The sequence below is a fragment of the Panicum virgatum genome, chromosome 3N (assembly GCF_016808335.1).
Source record: "Panicum virgatum strain AP13 chromosome 3N, P.virgatum_v5, whole genome shotgun sequence".
Classification (NCBI taxonomy): Eukaryota; Viridiplantae; Streptophyta; class Magnoliopsida; order Poales; family Poaceae; genus Panicum; species Panicum virgatum.
The window spans coordinates 53,840,917-53,860,538 of NC_053147.1; the positions used below are offsets into that span (position 1 = coordinate 53,840,917).

The 19,622-nt window shown below is 47.6% G+C and overlaps 3 protein-coding genes and 1 long non-coding RNA gene across 4 annotated transcripts; 2 read left to right on the top strand and 2 right to left on the bottom strand.

Annotated features, from left to right (window-relative positions):
• Positions 1-405: 405 nt before the first annotated feature.
• LOC120666190 lies at positions 406-2,982 on the bottom strand. The gene is made up of 2 exons (XM_039945977.1): positions 2,378-2,982; positions 406-1,531 (listed from the first exon to the last, which is right to left on the bottom strand). Exons 1-2 carry the CDS (start codon positions 2,697-2,699, stop codon positions 603-605), a joined length of 1,251 nt encoding a protein of 416 aa, XP_039801911.1. The 5' UTR covers positions 2,700-2,982; the 3' UTR covers positions 406-602.
• A 3,980-nt stretch (positions 2,983-6,962) lies between these two features.
• LOC120666192 (protein LIKE COV 1-like) lies at positions 6,963-9,512 on the top strand. Its single transcript, XM_039945979.1, has 6 exons — positions 6,963-7,201; positions 7,566-7,618; positions 7,698-7,807; positions 7,926-8,093; positions 8,792-9,022; positions 9,114-9,512. The coding sequence occupies exons 1-6, from the start codon at positions 7,028-7,030 to the stop codon at positions 9,212-9,214; spliced, it is 837 nt and encodes a 278-aa protein (XP_039801913.1). The 5' UTR covers positions 6,963-7,027; the 3' UTR covers positions 9,215-9,512.
• LOC120666191 (L-galactose dehydrogenase-like) lies at positions 9,397-13,523 on the bottom strand. The gene is made up of 5 exons (XM_039945978.1): positions 13,257-13,523; positions 12,935-13,166; positions 12,539-12,838; positions 11,292-11,420; positions 9,397-9,952 (listed from the first exon to the last, which is right to left on the bottom strand). Exons 1-5 carry the CDS (start codon positions 13,415-13,417, stop codon positions 9,821-9,823), a joined length of 954 nt encoding a protein of 317 aa, XP_039801912.1. The 5' UTR covers positions 13,418-13,523; the 3' UTR covers positions 9,397-9,820.
• A 3,805-nt stretch (positions 13,524-17,328) lies between these two features.
• On the top strand, positions 17,329-19,099 carry LOC120663350. The gene is made up of 3 exons (XR_005670483.1): positions 17,329-17,490; positions 18,063-18,222; positions 18,822-19,099. It is a non-coding gene; the product is annotated as an uncharacterized LOC120663350 (long non-coding RNA).
• Positions 19,100-19,622: the final 523 nt, after the last annotated feature.

Here is a 19,622-nt window from a genome sequence, read left to right on the forward strand (position 1 = left end):
ATCGAATAATGGCAATAGTTGAGGGAGGTCGGAAGGATTTTTTCCTAAATTTAGCTGATGGACGCTGCGCTCATAGATAGCCAACTATGCTGGAGAGCCTGGTGGCCTACCATAAAAGTCATTCATAACACAAAAGGCTGATGACAATTTTAACTTTTTTAGATTCATAGTATTTGTAATGCATCAAAATATAATATATGTCTAGACACATAGCAAAATCTATAAATCTCGAAAAATAAAAAAGGTCTATTTTGGGAGTATCTATCAGGCAAGTAGTACTAAAGCTGTACGCCTAAAAATATTGTGTGTGTTCTTCAAGAGCCACCAAAGGCGCACTACCGCCATCGAAGGATGCTATGCTACACTGTAACAGCATCTTCCCACTCTGCGACACTGTCCGGAAAATCATCTTGAAGATTCAAAATTTCTTCTCCTTAAACACCTCCCCTCCACGGACAAACAGTTTACATGTATGAACATACACACACACTGGCACACCCACCCAAGCTTTCAATCTGTGTATGCAAAACAAAAGGAAATAGAAGGTGAATTTTACACAAGAGAAACCAATTTACAAGAGATGGCAGTGATGTCGTGACGAGCTAAGAAGCTTCAGCAACTGTCTCAGTGTGACAACTATTGGTGCTTCGTTCATGTACAGATTCAGCAACAATGGCGGTGGTCGCATCAGCATTCCCGCTGGATTCGGTGGCAGCCGTGACAGAGACGGGGACGGCCGTGACTTCCTCTTCCTCCTCTGCTTCCTCAACCACCGCAACGGCCGGCTCGTCGTGATCATCCCTCTTACGGCGACGGCCACCGCCGTTGCCGGACTCGGTGTAGAGTTTAAGGAGGTTGGCCAGGTCCGGCGAGGAGGAGTACATCGACCCCGGCAAGAAGTCCACAAGCGACTGGTAGTTGTTGCCGTCGTCGCCCCCGTTCGCCCCCCGGCGGAAGCATCCTTCGCCGCCGGCGAAGTCGTCGTTGTCGTCCACGGCGGCGGTCTCGGACTGGTAGAGCTGGGCCCTGACCCTGCACGCGTCGAGCTGCCGCTGCAGGCCGTGCTTCTCCGTCTCGCTCTCGTGGACGAGCTGCATGGCGAGCCGCACCGCCTCCCGGTCCAGCTCGCCCTGCTCCTCCAGCTGCCGCTGGTACTCCTCCGCCTCCACCCGCGCGCGCCGCTCGGCGGCGAGCTCCGCGCGCAGCGCCTCCAGCTCCCGCCTCTGGTCGCGGAGCGCGGAGACGACCTGCCCGACGGTGAGGCGCTCGTCGCCGTCCACGGCCACCAGCTCCGGCGCCGTGGCTGGGTCCACGGAGGAGTCGCCGCCGTCGCCGCCGCCGCCCCGCGGCTGCGCGACGATCGGGGCCAGCTCGAAGAGGGACACGAGCGGGCCGCTGCCGCCGTCTTCGATGCTGCTGGTTCTCGCGATATGGCTGCCGCCGGCGGCGCGTGGCTGGACGCCGTCGTCGACGTCGTGGTCCTGCTCGCAGATCTCGCTGCCGATGGAGACGACGCGGTGGGTCTCCATGCCTGCAGTGAGCCAGTGGTGAACATCAAGGCTGCTTGATTGAGTGACATTCAGAGTCATTTGGTGCATCAGAGATCAGAGTTTGTTTAGTACATCAATGGTGACTTGTGAACATCATAAAAGTTTGTTAAGTCATTTGGTTTTTTGTTCCATACTAAACAACATTAGTTTTTCCATACAAACTCTTTATGTTGTACATTTGAGGGTCAGATCAGACCTCTGCTAAACCCTTTAACCATGGACCTCGCACGGTCTCTAGAACTGAACCTTTTTGACGTTTGTTCTAACAAACCAAGCATTGTTCAATGGCAATGAATCTGTGACCGTGGCCATTTGACAAATGCCACTCACTGGCATAAATACGGCTTGTTACTACAGTTGAAATTGACGGTGTAGCCAGCCCAACTGTTGCATTGAATCATCAACAATCGAACAACCTTTGCAGTGATTGAACCGGGCATCGGCGAAAGTTCACTTGAAACTAGACCTCTTATTGACTACTCATTGAACTACTATAAGCTAATTGTCTCCTTTTCTTGTTAATTTAGAATTTAATTTTCGTTTTATTAAGGTTCTTGTTGCACCAACCAAAACAAGCGAGGATGCACCATCCATAATTCAGAGTGATTCATCAATTCCAGTTCCAGCCCTATTAGTACTTGATTGCGAATTTGCGACGGCATCAACTACCCACGTCAAATGGAGTTCTCAACCCAATTATAAGGTCATAATTGCATCATTGAATTATACTGGATAATGCTAATTTGTTTCGAGAAAGTTCAGAGATCAATCAACCGGGAGCAAAGCAACGAGCAGAGGAGAAGTTTGGGATCGAGGGGAAGGTTTACCTGAGACCTTGTCCGCCGGATCACCGGCCTCCGTCAGCCGGCCTTTCCCCGCGTCCCCGCCGCGGCGATCGGTGTCGGCGACGGCGGCGAGGTGGGCGTCGCAGAGGAGGAGGCGCAGGGCGGCGCGCTCCTCGCCGGCCGGGCCAGAGGCGGGGCGGAGCAGGCGGTGGACGCGGGCGCAGAGGATGCAGGGCGGGCCGAGGCGGAGGCGCGCGGCGGCGGCGGCGATGAGGCAGAAAGCGGCGCCGTTGGCGAGCAGCAGCGTAGCCAGCGTCCACTCCAGCGCCGCGCGCGCCGCCACGGCCAGGAACTCGCGGATCATCGTATGGTGGCAGCAGCTACCTGCTCTGCTCCAAGAAAGCGAGCGCAGCGGAAGGAACCATGCGAGAGCTCTAGAGAAGAAGATGGAAGAAATCTCTCGCTGGGTGGCTGATGATCGGTCGGTCGGTGGATTGGCCGAAGCCGAAAAGGGAAGGGGAAGGGAAGGATTGGACTGAGCCGGAGCAGGAAGATGGAGGAGGATTTTGGGTAGGTGGAGGAGAGCAGGTGTCAGCTTTGTGGAATGGGGCGCCACTAAGCACAGGGAAATAAGAAGGTGATTGGGCTTTTCAAAAAGGGGAGACCGGGGTTGGAGGGAGGAGACGTCAGGGGCCAGGGGGGGTCTACATCTACTAACTCCCATCAAAACTTATTTTATCTCAAAATTTATTAGTTTTTGTCCTAACATAGTAGCTTGGATAAATTATATGAATATAGTTAATGCAGAACAAATACGGGTTCAAATTCAATTGGAGGAGGATTCAAACTTGTGTGACCAAATGTTCTGCATCTGTATTCTGAGCTAACTGAACTCCTCTGGAAACAGTGATCCTTTTTTTATATATAAAAGGCTTATTTGGTTTGGTTAGGACAAACCTTCAGGATATAAACTTTAAGTATTCAAAAAAGTAATTTTCTATGATTATGGGTTTATATCAGATAAACAAAAAATAATAGACTCATTGTTGGTCAAAGTCCTATTCTAGTACATCGAAATATCCAACTGAAACAAAGAGAATACTATTTATTTAGTAATGAGTTTGCCGAGGATGTCAGGTTGCAGTGGCAGGGATCGATGCCGGGCGGCTATGGGGTTTGTCCGTTCCTAGTAGGATTGATCGGCGGCGGATCTAAAATCCATAAAGGCTAAGCTCTGGGTTTTGTCTGAAGTTGGCAAGAGGCAAAAACGCATCAGAGAAGCTCAGAGGGAACGCAACATGCAGTGGCAATTCACCTTTTTTTTTTCTTCTTATGCAGTTGTGTTTTTAAGATTCAGTATAGAAAAACAAATAATATTCTCTATGTCACCATGTGTCGCAGATGAAATTTTATCTACGATGTATGGTGGTGGTTCACGACTGCAACTAAATTGGATCAGGTAAAGCTCCATCGTGCACATCGAAATCAGAGCTGTGTCCTACCTCCTACGTGTAGCCCGCGAGGCCATGACATTCAATCGTTTTCCACAATTCAAGGACGGTTGTGTGGTTTTTGCACTGCTCCGACTATGCACCTAAAACCAGCGGTTTTAAAAACACTATCACCGTCGGTTTTAACCATCGTTAGACTTAGATCACAGATGACGGTTGTACCCAACATCACCGGTTTATTACCCGGTAGTAGTGGCGAAGCCAGTCTAGAAAATGACCTATCGCGGAGTTCTACGATAAAATTTTTGCACGGCAAGAGCGAGACGCCGAGGCTTACTGCCTGGCTGCAGGCGCCCACGGCAGCAGCGCAAGCTAGAGCGAGACGCCGAGGCTTGCTGCCTGGCTGCAGGCGCCCACGGCGGTAGCGCACGGGATCCGCTGGCGTAGCTAGCGGGTGCCGAGGCAGGGCTGCAGGACGGACGGGTGCGGCGCCGTCGCGCAACGGTAGCGACGCGCCAGCATGAGTGCCTGAGTGGGACTGCAGGCGGGGGGAGGGGTGGATGGTGAACTGCCGAAGTTGCCAGCGGTGTCTGGTGGCAAGAAGTCGCAGCACTGGACTGGGCGCTAGGCTAAACCCTTTAAGACGCCGTAGGCCTCTCGACTGGACGGCTCACGAGGCCACGAAGTCCTCTTGCCCAATGCCCCAATGGCCCAATCTGAGTCTCATGACTCACGAACCGGAGGAAGCATCTACTATTATGGGCAACCACACCAGGAGGCCTAGTGTCTATTTTGGCGGCAGCGAATGGGTTCGCTAGATGTGTTTGCACGCACATATGAGGCCCAACTCATGTAATTGCAAGAGAATCGCTGGTTAAATACAAAGTGTATGCGAGAAGGAAGGGTATCGAACAATTTGTAAGAACTCTTACTCCTTTTTCCATGTTTCTTCTTCCCCGCTACCTCTGATGTTGATAGATAGGCTTTGGACCTTGCCTAGAGGGGTCTAGGGCGGCTGCCCTAGCTCGCTCTAGTGGTGGCTCTACCCCTGGTACTGTACTCACATAGAAAAAAAACGACGCTCGCAGATCCTGCTACCCCACGAGTGTCGTCCGCTCGCCACCACGGGGGACTCGGTCCCACGCGCGGCTACCTCTCTAGCTCGCAACAGTCTCGCTCACCGACACCGCGCTCACAGCCGCTTCGCTTGCCGCCACCTTGTTCACTCCACGCCCACTCGCTGAAGTCCCCGCTTGTGGCCACCTCGCCCACCACCATCTTGCTCACCCCGCCTGTGCGTCATTGCACCAGACGCCACCTGCACACCACCACGTGGATTCACGCAGTCACCTCCTTTGTTCGTGCTACTACCGCAACCGCTCGCGCTCGCCACCGCCGCAGAGCGATAGAGAGTGGGGGACCAGGCACCGCCACCCCTCGCTGCCCCACTGCCACTGCGAGCAAGGGGCGAGGAGAGGGGGACATGGAGATAGTGGATCTACAGTCCCAAAGAGAGGGAAAAGAGAGAGTGATTGGAGACTAGCAAGGGAAGTGTCTGAGGGAGAGAGGAGTGCCATCAGAGAGATTTGTCACTACTTGAGAAAAATATAAAAGATGGTGATACCTTCCGTATCTGTCACAGCCGGTTTCATATTATGAACCAACAGTGATGCTCGCTTTCACCATCAATTTCAACAGCCACTACAACCACCTACTTTTGAACCGGCGGTAATAGGAGCTTTGCAATGGGTGAATGTATCTACATTGGTGTTGGGACACATGAGAGCACCGTGTGGTAGCTGTGTGCGGTAAATGTGACGATATCTTCATTCACCAAGGAATCGTGCTGTTATAGACTTGTAGCCCTTGTAGGGATCGATTCTGATGGCGATGGTCTGATGGATAAGCTCTTCATTAAGCTTGATCAGATGTTTAGTGCCGACAGCGACTGGTTCTTGTACGTATGTGTTGATTTTTAATACGACTCCTGTTTGTACGACACAGCACGTAAATTGCCAAAAGGGAGAGTAATAACAAGGAGTTATAGATGATCCGTGTCTATCTATCTATTTATATAATTATATTATAAACCTCAAGTCTAAGAGGCTGATCAACGCATCCAACTCTTCCTGAAAAAAGTAAACCTTCATAAAGAAATAATATGCCATGTCTGACTTCGTAATGTCGAAAAGTTTCAAATTTTGTCTAAAATAAACTACAATATGTTGCAAGAGCTTACTAGTTTAGTTATTGTTGAGCTAGTTATCTAAGATAAGGTCTATAAAACTTAATTTATATAGGTAAAGACTATTTTAATTTATCCCAGACACATGCACCATACCAACCGAACTTTCCAGCTCTAGCCTTGCCTCACAAGGCAAAACAATCAAAATCTCAAGCTACCTTCAGGCATAAAAAGTTTTCTTGGGCAAACTCATTCGTGCCTCCAACGACCAAAGAAACAGGCCGTACTGACTACATGTTGTGGTAATTCTTTTATATGATAAAAACACTTTTGAGCAATTTCAGATTGCCGGATAGGAATATTATGTAATATTTAAAACAGATACAGGATAGATGCACCACCAGTCGACCACTATTGGTTCTATATTATCATAAAAAATAAAATTTGTAAAAAAAGAAAATTAAAATAAAAAGTATTTCCTCTATCCTAAAGTATAGACATTTTTAGTTTTTTTTCAAGTAAAATATTTTAAACTTTGACTATGTATAGTAAAAAGAATATAAAGATTGATAATATAAAAAATGACATTTATTGGTTCACAATGAAATCAACTATCATAAAATGTATCTTTTAGTATTTGAAAATTAATTATCTTTAAAAAATGACATTTGTCTTTCACATGATGAAGGGGCATATATGTGAATTCATGTACGAAGTATGAACTCACCATGCCACATCCTCCAAAATGATATGGTTTATTATTAAAGACTCCATGTAGGCTAGCAACGAGAAGAACCGGCGCCTTTAGCTGACGTGTACACTCAAATGGAAGGGTGGGCCCACGCACTCAGACACACGTGGCGATCCTCGACCAGGCAAGCCTTCCACCACTAGCATTGCAACTTCACCATGTCCGCTGGAGGTGGGCCCGGCCCAGCCGCCCGATCCAGCACTTCCGTCGGGCACTTGGCGCGCAAAAATAGTGCGGTTGGGCCACGCTCGCGACACGTCCGTTTCGTCCTGCTGCTGTCCTGGATCGATCCGGGAGCGAGCGCGATGGCCGGCAGGGAGAGGGACCGGGAGCTGCTCCTCCCGGTGGTGGCCGGCGAGCACGCCGCCGGCGACGAGGACGACTCCGAGCCGACCACGCCCGTCGTCATGGCCGGCCCGCCGCCGCCCGCCGCTTCGGCGCGCGCGCTCCACCTGCACCACCACCCCACCGGCATCGAGGTGACTCGAATTTTGATCTGACCGTCTTGGTCGTATCGAGTGACTGCTCCTGAACATTGGTTGGTTGTTCGTGCCGGAGATACTGAACTCTGGATCATATAGGGGCGTAGGAAAAACAGCAGATTCTGGCACCATTGATCGATCTGGAACACATGATTTTTGCAGGAACCAGCAGCATTGATACTCGCAAAAATCGTACAAAATTCACATGTCCTAAACGAACACATGTTTCTGGTCATGTACATTTTGCGTTTTATGTGCGGGTTTCAGGGCAGAATTGAGAATTTTGCGTGTTTTCCCTTTTGAAGACATGCAAAGCTCGCGTTTACAGACAGATGATGGCTCCTTCTTTCTGATTGTGCAGGCATTGTCGAGAGTGATTCGGAGCTGGGCGTGGAAGAAGTTCATGTCCGGATGGTCGGTGCGCGTCTCATACCAATTCTACAGTAACCATTCTCAGATCACTGAACCAGTGCTTGGCACTCTGTTGTCGCAGCGTCATCCTGCTCCCGATCGCCATCACCTTCTACACGACGTGGTGGTTCATCCGCTTCGTCGACGGCTTCTTCTCGCCCATCTACATCCACCTCGGGATACATCTATTCGGTACACACGTTGACCCGATCTGGGGGAATGACTTGTGATCAGAAATGAATCATGGTAGATTCAGTAATTTTCCCCCTACAATTGATGATGACCAGCTTCATCATATTCTTTTTGGCAGGTCTTGGGTTTGTCACCTCGATCACCTTCATCTTCCTCATCGGCGTGTTCATGTCGTCGTGGCTGGGCGCATCGCTCCTTGGCCTCGGCGAGTTCTTCATCAAGAGGATGCCCCTCGTGCGCCACATCTACTCGGCTTCCAAGCAGATCAGCGCCGCGATATCGCCAGGTACAAAACCATTGCGACCAAAAATTTTGGCATGCCAAGTTGATCTCGTTCTTCGTGAATCCACACTAGCTAGTAGAGTAGTAGATGCTCTCATAGCCAGAAAATTGGCTATTTGTACCGGTCATAGGGCTTTGTTTGTACCAGTTGAAGCAACCGGTACCAGCTGGCCGGTACTAAATGCAGGATACTTTAGTACCGGTCGCAACAACCGGTACTAAATCCATCACCCAAAGAAGAAAAAATACATGCAATTGTGAGGATTCGAACTCACAATGTCAAGCCTCGCATGTAACTTCTTTTGTCATCCCGCCAATACATCTCATGTGACTAAGTGCGAGATGCTTTCCTTTTATATAAGCCATGGAGGCCTATTTAGTACCGGGCCAAGACGTCGACCGGTACTAAATGTTACCCTTTAGTACCGGCCGGTGTTATTGACCGGTACTAAATGACCTCGCCATTTTAGTACCTGGCCAAAACAACAACCGATACTAAATGATGACTTTTAGTACCGGCTGGTGTTATGGTCCGGTACTAAATGGCAGCAGGAGGCGTCAAAATTTATAACCGGTACTAAATGCACCCTCAAGATCATTTAGTACCGGTCCTAAAAACGACCGGTACTAATGCTCATGGACGAATGACTAGTTTTCTTGTAGTGTCTGTCTACTCACACGTGCAAGTGTCCATGGTTTCAGACCAGAGCTCACGGGCCTTCAAGGAGGTGGTGATCATCCGGCACCCCAGGATCGGCGAGTACGCGCTGGGCTTCATCACGTCGACGGTGGCGCTGCGCGGCGCCGGCGTCCGCGGCGACCAGGAGCTCGCCTGCGTCTACGTGCCCACCAACAACCTCTACCTCGGCGACATCTTCCTCATGAGCCGCGCCGACGTCATCATCCCGGACCTCTCCGTCCGGGAGGCCATCGGTATATAGTCGATACGGCTGTGTGTCGTCTCGTTGTGCCTATGGTTTCTTGATGTGAACTCATCTGAATGGGGGAATTACATTTGTTGCAGAGATCATTCTCTCCGGCGGCATGTCGGTGCCGAAGATCATCTCAGCGGTGGAGGGTGTCGTCGGCCTCGGCGACCATGGCTGCGCGGCCAAGGACTCATAGGACGCTCTTCTTTCCTCGTAGCAGTTGGCAGCGACTTACAACTAGCTGCGGTAACAAAGTATTCTGATCTTCACAGCTTCGTGTTGCTCTCAATTCCTAATTGTTGGGTGGCAGATTTAGAGAACATGTTCCAGTTTTGATCAGGCATAGGGAACCTTCAATCTAGCAAGCTTTTTGCTGTGTAAATTTCTATCTGCATACTTTTATATTGAAAAATACTGTATCGACAGTGAAGCGAGATAAATTTACATTGGATCTCCAGGATAACAGATGAATGAAAGAAGAAAATTGGAATCCACGTGTGGTGTATAATCCAACAACGCCTTGTTTCGCTGTAAAAGTAGGATGCAATGTGCTTGTTTGGCAGCCAAAATATTATGTTTTAATCCATCCCACGCGTATGCGAAAGGCTTATTCAGCGATCAGCTTCGATCTTTTATTGTCCATGTTTTTTTCATGCCCATAAAATCCCGACAATCCCCTTCATTCGCTTTCATCAACAACTATCCAGGATTGCAAATTGAGCAGTCAATGATGCGGATGCACACAATTGACTGAATCGACCAGCACACTGGAGGTTTCAACTGACCAAGCTGCTACCATACATTAGGCTTGCTGGATGCCGCTAGGCCAAGTCATGTTCTTCACAGGCTCAAGAATTGCTTCAACTTCATGCAGAAGTTCTTTGTCAATGCCTGATGTTGACAGCTCCAATGCAGCAGCCACATTCTCCTCCACCTTGTATCAAGGAACAAGACATTAATGTGGGAAATCACTTCTTGCCATCCAAAACTTATCAGGAAAAATTCTCCATGATGACATAACATTCTTTAAACAGGACTGCAAAACTCTCATTGTTAAGCTCATTTCGGAAAGGAATAAAAAAGGGAGATGTAATCATTGAATTAACTTTTCAAATTCACTTCTACATCCTCAAGTTTGCTAAACCCAGTGGTAAACTTCTTTCCGCATATATAGAATTATAGATACCTGCCTCATCTTAGGCCCCCTTTGGCACCGTGCTGCACTGTATCACAAAGCTAAAACGGACCCCCAAGTGATACTTGGGGAACATGTGAAGCTGGTGAAGCTAGTTTTCCCTAGCTTCACTAGCTTCGTGCTACAGTATGCTACAGCGCATGAACAGTGACGAAGCTAAAGCACCATGGAGTGGTGTCAAAGGGGGCCTTATTTCCACAATATAAACACATAGAAGGACACAACACAAGACGTATTGGCAATTTCCGTGACAACTTAGAAGTCAAAATTGACAAAATTGCCCAACAACATGGGAGTGCTCCAATACATGTACTTCAGTACTAGTAATCAATCAAACACCAAACCACAACATGTTCATCATATGGCAATACACTAAGGGACTAAATACAGAAAATACTTTTTTTCCCTCAATAAAAAAAATCAATAAATTTTTTAATTTTTTAGAAGATATGAGAACAGACTTGGCAATCAAGTACCTGTACTAGCAAACCAAAATAGGAACTTATACAAAGATATTATTTAAAAGAAAAATGTGGTCCCAAATAACATGTGCTGTGTTCGCTTGGCTTGTCAGCCAACCAGCCAGCAGTACTGTTCTTTCATACTAAATCAGCACCAGCCACCAACTACCAGCCAGATAGCAGTAATGTTCTCTCATAACAAATCAGCACCAGGCACCAGCCACAACCAAGCGAACACAACGATGGCTGTCCTCCATAATAAAATATTAAGGATTAACTGCTCTGCTTGATACACTCTTATTATACTACGAGGATGCTAAATATCTTGCTCGTTAATATTAGAAAGGAAAGAGTATTTTTTTCATTACACCATGCGTAATAAGATCTAGCCAACTATACTTTGATTTTAGTAGGAGCCAGTCAACTGGTGATTCACTCGCATAAGGCTAAGAAAGGAAGCATGAAATTATATTATGCAACATACATGCTTAGGTAATAATAGGCCTTCTCATTTCCAAAACCAACCTATGAGTTTGATAAGATGCTGGTCATAATTTATTGGTCATGCTTTGTGAATATGCTGCATAGAGGGCAAAGTGCTATAAGGAAATACGTACCTGTTTTGAAGAGTTCATTCCAACAAGAACTGTAGAAATTTCGTTGTTCATCAGGCTGTATTGCATAGCTAGCTTCGTGATGCTTTTCCCCTTTTTGCTACAGTACTCTGCAGCTGCCCTGCATGCCGACTGATAATAACAGGCAACATTATACTTGTCAATTGAATATCTAGCACAGCTTCGAATAATAAATACAAGCAATTATTATAAATAAGGTTAAAACTTAAGCAAGATATGGAAGGAGCGATGACCAAACAGAATTCGCAACGTGCAACCAGATAGTTTATCCTTGAGTGATGACAAATAGAATTCTCAACGTGCAGCCAGACAGTTCATTCAAGCTATAGATATCATCAAGAATGTCGAGTCAAGAGATGTCCTGGCAATTTTGTAGCCCCTCATTGTTAGTCCTTATGGACTCCGAATGATTAAATTACACTTCCGGTATAATCTAGAGTATGTAGTTTTAGAATATTATTGTAGTGGTGCACATATTGTACTGTGAAACATCAAGATTACTAATGGCAGTAAAATTACACATACTCTGTATTGAATCAGTGAGTTGATTACATGTCCACAACACTAAAACAGGTGGTGTGACAAACTAGGAGGCTGACTGGCCCTGCCATACCAGGATCAGGTTTGATCCTCTGATCTCTCTATTGTTGTTTTCAAAATCTTAGATGTTTAAAGATAGATCAATTATCTGGATTGTTGGAGTTCACCACGGAGCTTGCGCAGCCCATAGGCAAACACACCAAAAAAAAATGAAGATGAACTCAAGTGATTGGTGCTGCTCAAAGAGCAGCGGTTTCCATCGTATTTAGAAACTATTTAAAGGAAAAAGTACAGCTAAACTCTGGACATAATCTGCCAATTTGCATGGCACTTGCGCATGACAGATCGTGCACTGCTCTGCATGGTTGTTAGATAGTATGATTGGTCATGCGCAAGTGCCACACCAATCAGGCAGATTAGCTGCTGAGTTTTGCTCCAGTTTACCCTTTAAATAGTTGCTCAATACAATGAAAAATGCTGTGTGCAATCCATCCCCCTTGTCATGCTCCCTGAACCAACTGCAAGGAAGTCTGACAAAGAATAGCCTGCTATCTCCCACATCTACCTATTTCAATTTCTATCCAGGGCAATGAGTTTTCAATAATTAAAATTACAACACACTAGTTTGTGGTTGTTCTACAATTAACAGGCACTAGACTAAACAAACGTAAATCACGTTAAGGGGATACCTTAAGTTCCTCCGGTGCGGGGTGCCAGTCTGGGGGCCCATTATCCGTGAGAAGACCCATCGCAAGGGGCGAAGCGGTGATAACCCCAACGCCCTTGCTCTTCAGGTAGGGGAGCAGATCGACCAGGGAGGTGTCATTGACCCCATAGTGGCAGTAGGACAGGATGACATCCACCGAGCCCGGCGGCACCCGGTCGAGCACGTAGGGGTAGATGCTGAGGGGCAGCCCGGTAATCCCGACGAACCGCGCCTTCCCGCTCTCCTTGATCTTCCGGAGCGCGGGAACGGTCTCGCTCACAATCTACAATACCAGTGAGCGTCAGCAGAGCGACCGCATCCTGCGTTACGCGAGCTGCAGGGGTGGGCGCGGCAATCCGCCGAGCAGGTGGCGGGCGACCTGGTCGAGGCTCGTGAACTCGATGTCGTGGGCGTGGAGGATGTCGACGTAGTCGAGCCCCAGGCGCGCGAGGCTCTCGTCGACGCTGCGGGCGACGCGGGCGGCGGAGAAGTCGAAGCCCTCGTCCTTGTAGCGGCCGCACTTGGTGGCGACGACGACCTGGTCCCGCGGGACGGCCGCGTGGCGGAGGCAGTCGCCGAGGACGGACTCCGAGACCGTGCCGCCGTAGTACCTGCGCGCCGGCGGGCGGAGAGGGGGCGGGTCAGCGCGGAGCGGGGAGGGGGAGGGGAGGCGAGGGGGGTGTCTGGTTCCGTGTATGTACGGGGAGGTGTCGAAGAAGTTGATGCCGAGGTCGAGCGCGCGGCGGACGGCGGCGCGGGCTGCGTCGCGGGGCACGTCCCCGAAGACGTGGCCGAGCGGGGAGGCGCCGAAGCCGACGGCGCTGACGCGGAGGCCCGTGCCGCCCAGCTCGCGGAGCTCCATTGCCGGATTCTAGAGTGGGCGGCGGTGCCCAGTCGCTGTCTAGTGTCCAAAAATCGGCGCACCGCAAGCAGGGGAATCCAATCTGACAATCTGAGCGAGGACGGTCGGTGCGGCGGGTGACGTGGGCCGGATGTGGAGTCACGTGGAATCGGCGTCACGGCCCGTCACGGCGGATATGGCGCTCTTCCGTGACGTCACGGCTTGCTGAAAACAAAACTAATTCCGGTTCCGGATACTTTTGAACTGCAGGCGCCGTTCGGATGCACTGAAATGGCGGGGCTGGGCTGATCAGCCCAGCCGTTCGGCGGTCCAGCCGTTCGTCGGTCCAGCTGAAGCTGAACGGCTGGTAAGTCCAGCCTGCCAGCCGCCTATGCCCCCATCTGCCCCCGACGGCCCCGATGGCGCCGTCCGGACTGCCCCACGCCTCCGCCGCTCCCCTAGGCGGCGCCACCCGACCGCCCAGCGCTGCCGTCGTTCTCTTCGCCGGCCCCTCCCCCCACCGCATCCGTCGCGGCGTCCGCCCCCGCCGGCGCTGCAAGGGATCGTGGTCGCCACCACCGTCCACGCCGCACCTAGATCAGAGGGAGAAGAGGGGGCCCTGCACAGGGGCGGAGCCCAATAGTGGTCCGTGGGTGCCCAGGCACCCCCTCCATTTGTAAAAATTTTTTAGAAGCTCTGGAATTTGGCCCTATTGGCACCCCCAAGCCCAAGACGAGGCACCCCCAGCCCACCCAACAGCCCAAGAAGCAAACACAGGCAACCTGCCATCAGCTAGCTTCCTTCCGGTCGAAGCCTCCCAAACCCTCGCACGCCTCTCTCCGTCGCACGCGGATACGCGCTCGTAGTCGTAGGCGCTCCGCCGTCCGCGATTGCCCGGTGCCCGCCGGCCGCGCGCCGCCGCGGCCCCGGCCCCTGCCGGCCGCCCGGCCCACCACGCCAACTCCCTACGCGGCTACGCCAGCGCGAGGCACCCAGCGCGGCGCGCGCCCAGGCAGGCAGGATGCAGGAGGCCGCCGGCCGCCCGACACATCTCCAATCTACGCACCTCTGCTGCTCGCGAGGTGTCCCTGCCGCAAAACGGCAAAACAGAGGTGAGTACTGACCATCATGAATCATGCAATTTCAATCGCTTTGTCCATTTCGATTTTATTTGGTATTTAGGTTAGACTATGAGCTGCAATTTAATTTTGCAAATGAATAAATTTTAGATAACTATGGAGAGATATTTTAAGCGGAAAGCTAGCTGTCCGGCTGAAGATGAAATCAATTGGGATGAGAAGATTCAATATGACCCCGGTTTAAGGAAAGAAATTGATTCTTATCATCCTAACCTGAGAGAAAAGGTGAGAAGAAAATACTTGGAGAATGGACCTTGTCAACCTCGCGGAATAAATTTCCCTCTTCTAAATATTGGAGAGAAAGATAAGCAAAGGAGATTTATGCGAGAATGGTTTGATGAGTTTGGTCCTTGGCTTGAATACAGTGAGAAAACGCAGAGAGTATATTGCTTTTATTGTTTCTTGTTTAGAGAAAAAAAAGATGCAGGATATGATGTATTTGTGGTTAATGGTTGGAATGGTTTTCATAGGAAAGAAAGGCTAAGATCACATATGGGTGAGGTTGGTGGCTTACATTATAATGCAATGAAGAAGTGTGATGATTTGTTACATAGAAAGCAACATATAGATGTACAATACAATCAGATCACTGAAGTTGCTAAGAGGGCGTACTTTACTCGGTTAAATGGATCCATTGACACTGCTAGGCTACTGTTGAAGCAAGGATTGCCTTTCCGTGGCCATGATGAGTCTAAAGAATCCTACAATAGAGGGAACTTCAAGGAGTTCTATGATTGCTTAGCGGAACATGATCCAATATTACACAAAGCCGTGACTACAGATGCTACAAAGAATAGTTGTTTGCTTGCTCCAGAAATTCAGAGGGACATTGTTGAATGTTTTGCAAATGAGATTATGCAATCTATCCTTGAAGAACTTGGGGGTGATGTGTTTTCCTTGCTAGTTGATGAGTCAAGAGATGTTTCTTGCAAAGAGCAAATGGGTGTGGTCTTGAGGTATGTTGACAAATGTGGGATTGTGAAAGAGAGGTTCGTTGGCCTTGTGCATGTGACTGAAACAACTTCTTCCCACCTCAAGTCATCCATTGATTCTCTTCTTGCAAAGTTTAAAATAAGCTTAAAGCAATGTCGAGGCCAAGGATATGATGGTGCTAGCAATATGCGAGGTGAGTTGAATGGCTTGCAATCTTTGATCTTGAGAGATAGTAAAGCAGCTTATTATGTGCATTGCTTTGCTCACCAACTTCAGTTAGTTATTGTGGCAACCATGAGAAAGCATAAAGGTGTTAGCAATTTTTTGAACATGATTTCTATCTTACTAAATGTGGTGGGTGGATCGGCTAAGAGAAGGGACATGATTAGAGATATCAATTATGAGCAAGTAGAAAAGGCTTTAGGTTGTGGGCAACTTGAGACTGGGACAGGGTTAAATCAAGAGCAATGTCTTCAAAGACCCGGAGATACAAGATGGAGTTCTCAGTATAAAACTCTAAAAAGTTTAGTCAACATGTTTCCTACAATAGTTGAAGTGCTAAAGGTTGTTGAAAAGGATGATAGAGATTGGAAGAATAGAGATCAAGCATCAAATCTTTTGGTATACTTCCAATCTTTTGACTTTGTCTTCTATTTGCATCTCTTATTGACTACTTTAACTGCCACAAATACATTGTCATTAGCATTGCAATGCAAGGATCAAGACATTGTGAATGCCATTGGATGTGTGAATTCCACTAGACTCCATTTACATGATCTTAGAAGAGATGGTTGGGACAAACTATTAGATGAAGTGAATGAGTTTTGTGACTTGCATGAAATAGATAGAGTGGAAATGGAAAGTACATATATTGATCCTCGACAGCCTAGAAAAAAATCAGGAATTACAAACAAGCATCACTATGCAGTGGATTGCTTTAATGACATTATTGATTGGTTAGTTCAAGAGCTTGATAGCCGATTTAGTGAGACAACCTCTCAATTGCTTGTTTGCTCAGCCGCTTTCAATCCAAGAGAATCATTTCAAGCTTTCAATGGGGGAGAATTTGATGAGCTTAGCGAAACTGTATCCTGATGATTTTAGCAATGATGATTCGAGGGACCTTAGCCACCAACTTCGCCTTTACATTGCTGATGTGAGAGCAGATGACAGATTCTCCAACATAAACACTATTGGTGAGCTCTCTCAAAAAATGGTTGAGACCGGAAAATATCATTTGTACCCATTGGTCTATCAACTTTTGAAGCTTGTGCTAGTATTGCCTGTCGCCACAGCAACAGTTGAGAGATGTTTTTCCAGCATGAAGATTGTGAAAACAAGTTTGTCTAATTGTATGGGTGATGAACACCTAAGTCATAGACTTATTTGCTACATAGAGAAAGAAGAAATGAAGAAAGTTAGCAATGAGGCTGTGGTTCATTGGTTCATGATAATGGAAGGAAAAGAACATAAATATGATCTCTAAGAGGTAATATAGTGCATCTACTTTAACTTTCAATGGACAATCCTATATTTTCTTTGCTAAATAATTGACCTATTTGTTCTTTTTTCTTTAGGTTCGATCATATATTTTGCTATATGGAACATCTTTTGTCAACGTTTTGGGTTTTTGGCTAAGTGATCAATGGCGTGTTTATTTAATTATTTTGCTACGGACTACAGATTGTGACGGGTGAGTGTTGTTTCCTAGCCTCTACTAGTTTTCGTATCGTATGTATTGACCATTGACTAAATTGGTATTGCCATTATTAGAATACATTATCCTTTATTTGAATATCATATGAGTCTTGATGAAGTTGGGCACCCCCACCCATTAGCTCTAGCTTCGCCCCTGGCCCTGCAGGACGAGCGTCGAGGAGGCGCGCCGCTGGAAAGAAGGCGCCCATGAAGCCGGCGCCCCGTACGGCGACGACGACGACGTAGCAGCTCCGCCTGCACTGCGTCGGCCCATCTCGGCAACACCTCTCCACGGCGCCACCACTGACCTCCGCGAGCCGTCCGGTAAGACATCACTGCTCTCGGCTCCCTTTCAACCTTGCGTGCACGGACCCGCTGCCGGCGTCGTCAGGATTGCAATATTGAAACTATGTGTTCAAATGATTAGTGGCTGCACACAGTTTGGTATTCCAGTGATCTGAGCATGGTCTTTTTTTTTCGCGAACGTGCCTGTTAGCACTTATTTCATTAAGAGAAAGAAAATTACAGCGACGTAACCACGAGAGAACTCTCGTAGCGCAAAGTTACAAAACCACCAAGAAGGTGATAAATGACGACCAAGAGCGCACTGGGACATCCAGAGAGAAAAGAAAAGAAAACCACCAACCTAACATACGACCAAACTTCTAATCCTGCAAAAAAGAAGCATCTTAACCATGATCTGAGCATGGTCTGAGGGCGTACATGCCAAATTCTCATTTCGCAGCAAGATATGTACCAATGATTGTGCCTGAGGTGTAGCTGTTTTTCACTAGCATCAGCTGCTTACTATGAACATCCGAATTACAATGCCAATGAGTGTCAATTGATGCATCATAACGAAGGGGTTTATCCCTGATGCCCTTTGTTCCTTTCAGATTTGAAGTGCATCAAGTTTATTCAGCTGCTTTCAGATTTGAAGTACGTCAAGTTTAGTCAGCCCCCGGGCACCGATGACCATTCTGCTGTTGTTTGGCCTCAAGTATAACATGAAGTCAGTCAAGGGCTGCGAGAGGCTTTACTCTTGAGGAGCTGAAGGTAAGTCTGTACTCGTTAGCTTGGTGACAGTTTGACACTTGATTTGGGATCGGAGATCAGCTTATTTTATTCCACAAATGTTGGGATCGGAGATCAGCTTATTTTATTCCACAAATGTAGAGAGCATCCAGGCTTTTACTCCTTTACATTCTAGTGTACAATCGCCTGAAACATGCATTGCTAGGGAAAATTGTATTAATATTACCTTGTGCTGGTCATCATGGTCATCTGTTTCATTAGCTCTCATGGCCTCTTTCTTAAACTGCCTTAAGTGGACTTGATAATGTAAAGTTTTTAACAATTTAATTTGCATCCATTGATGGCACACTGTAATATTAGTGGCATGGTCATCCATCTAATATCATGTCTCTGTAGTTATTTTTTACGAATGCAATGATGAATTTGTAAGTATCTGTAGCTTCTCTAATGTTTCTAACAGCATCAACAACTTAACAAGTACTATCACAATATTACATCAAACACCTTACCGAGTTTAGAGGCTATGGCATCCCATGGAGTGTAGACCCTTATCTATTCCAGTACATGTGCTACCTATGTTCATAAGTTGGTCTGAATCGACATTTCGACTTCTGCACCAGATATTTCAATGTGATTGGATCTGACCTTGAGGGAAGATTACGTGAAGCTCCCAAGCCAGAACTACGAGAGCATGCTTGGATATCTGGGGCAAGACAGTGCAGTATTAGGAGTCATTACATTGTTAAAGGTGTCTTTTTCTTGTACTATGTCTGTAGCATTATCTTTGAAAAAGACCATAATTCAGTCTACTACTGCATTCCAAGCTGTGCATGTTGTGCCAAATGTATTAGCCCTTCATTGCAGAAGCGTACTGTAAGATGGAACTGAGATATATGCTGTTGTTAGTGCCTTTTTTTTATTTGATTTTGAAAACAAGCTGAATCAGCCAGGTTTAAATTGGCTGGCCCTGGCTGGCGCTGGCTGGAGCTGATTTGGCTGGCTGCTCCAGCCACACCTCCAGCCCAACCAATTCAGCTCAGCCGAACAGGCTGGCAGTTGCTAGCGTCTTGGTATGTTAAAAAACTTTGGAATATTTGGATTTTAGAGATCTCAAATATCAATAATAATTTAAAAAGTGCTAGAAGCTCAAACAAGCAGGAGCTAAACCATATAACTCCTATGACAAATTCCTTCTATGCCCTGGGAAATTTACCCGATCCCTTGTGTGTCACTAAAATCTACACTTCCCTTCAATGCCATCATATGAAAATTTCATTCCCCTCAATGCCATCACCGTCAATTTTCTAGCAAAATGCCATTGTTCTGGCGGTAAATGTTGTCAAAGTAAGGTTGAAATGTCATTCTTGCCCCTCTTTCACTGACGAGCTTGGCCCACACACAGACATTAACCGCCGTGGTAA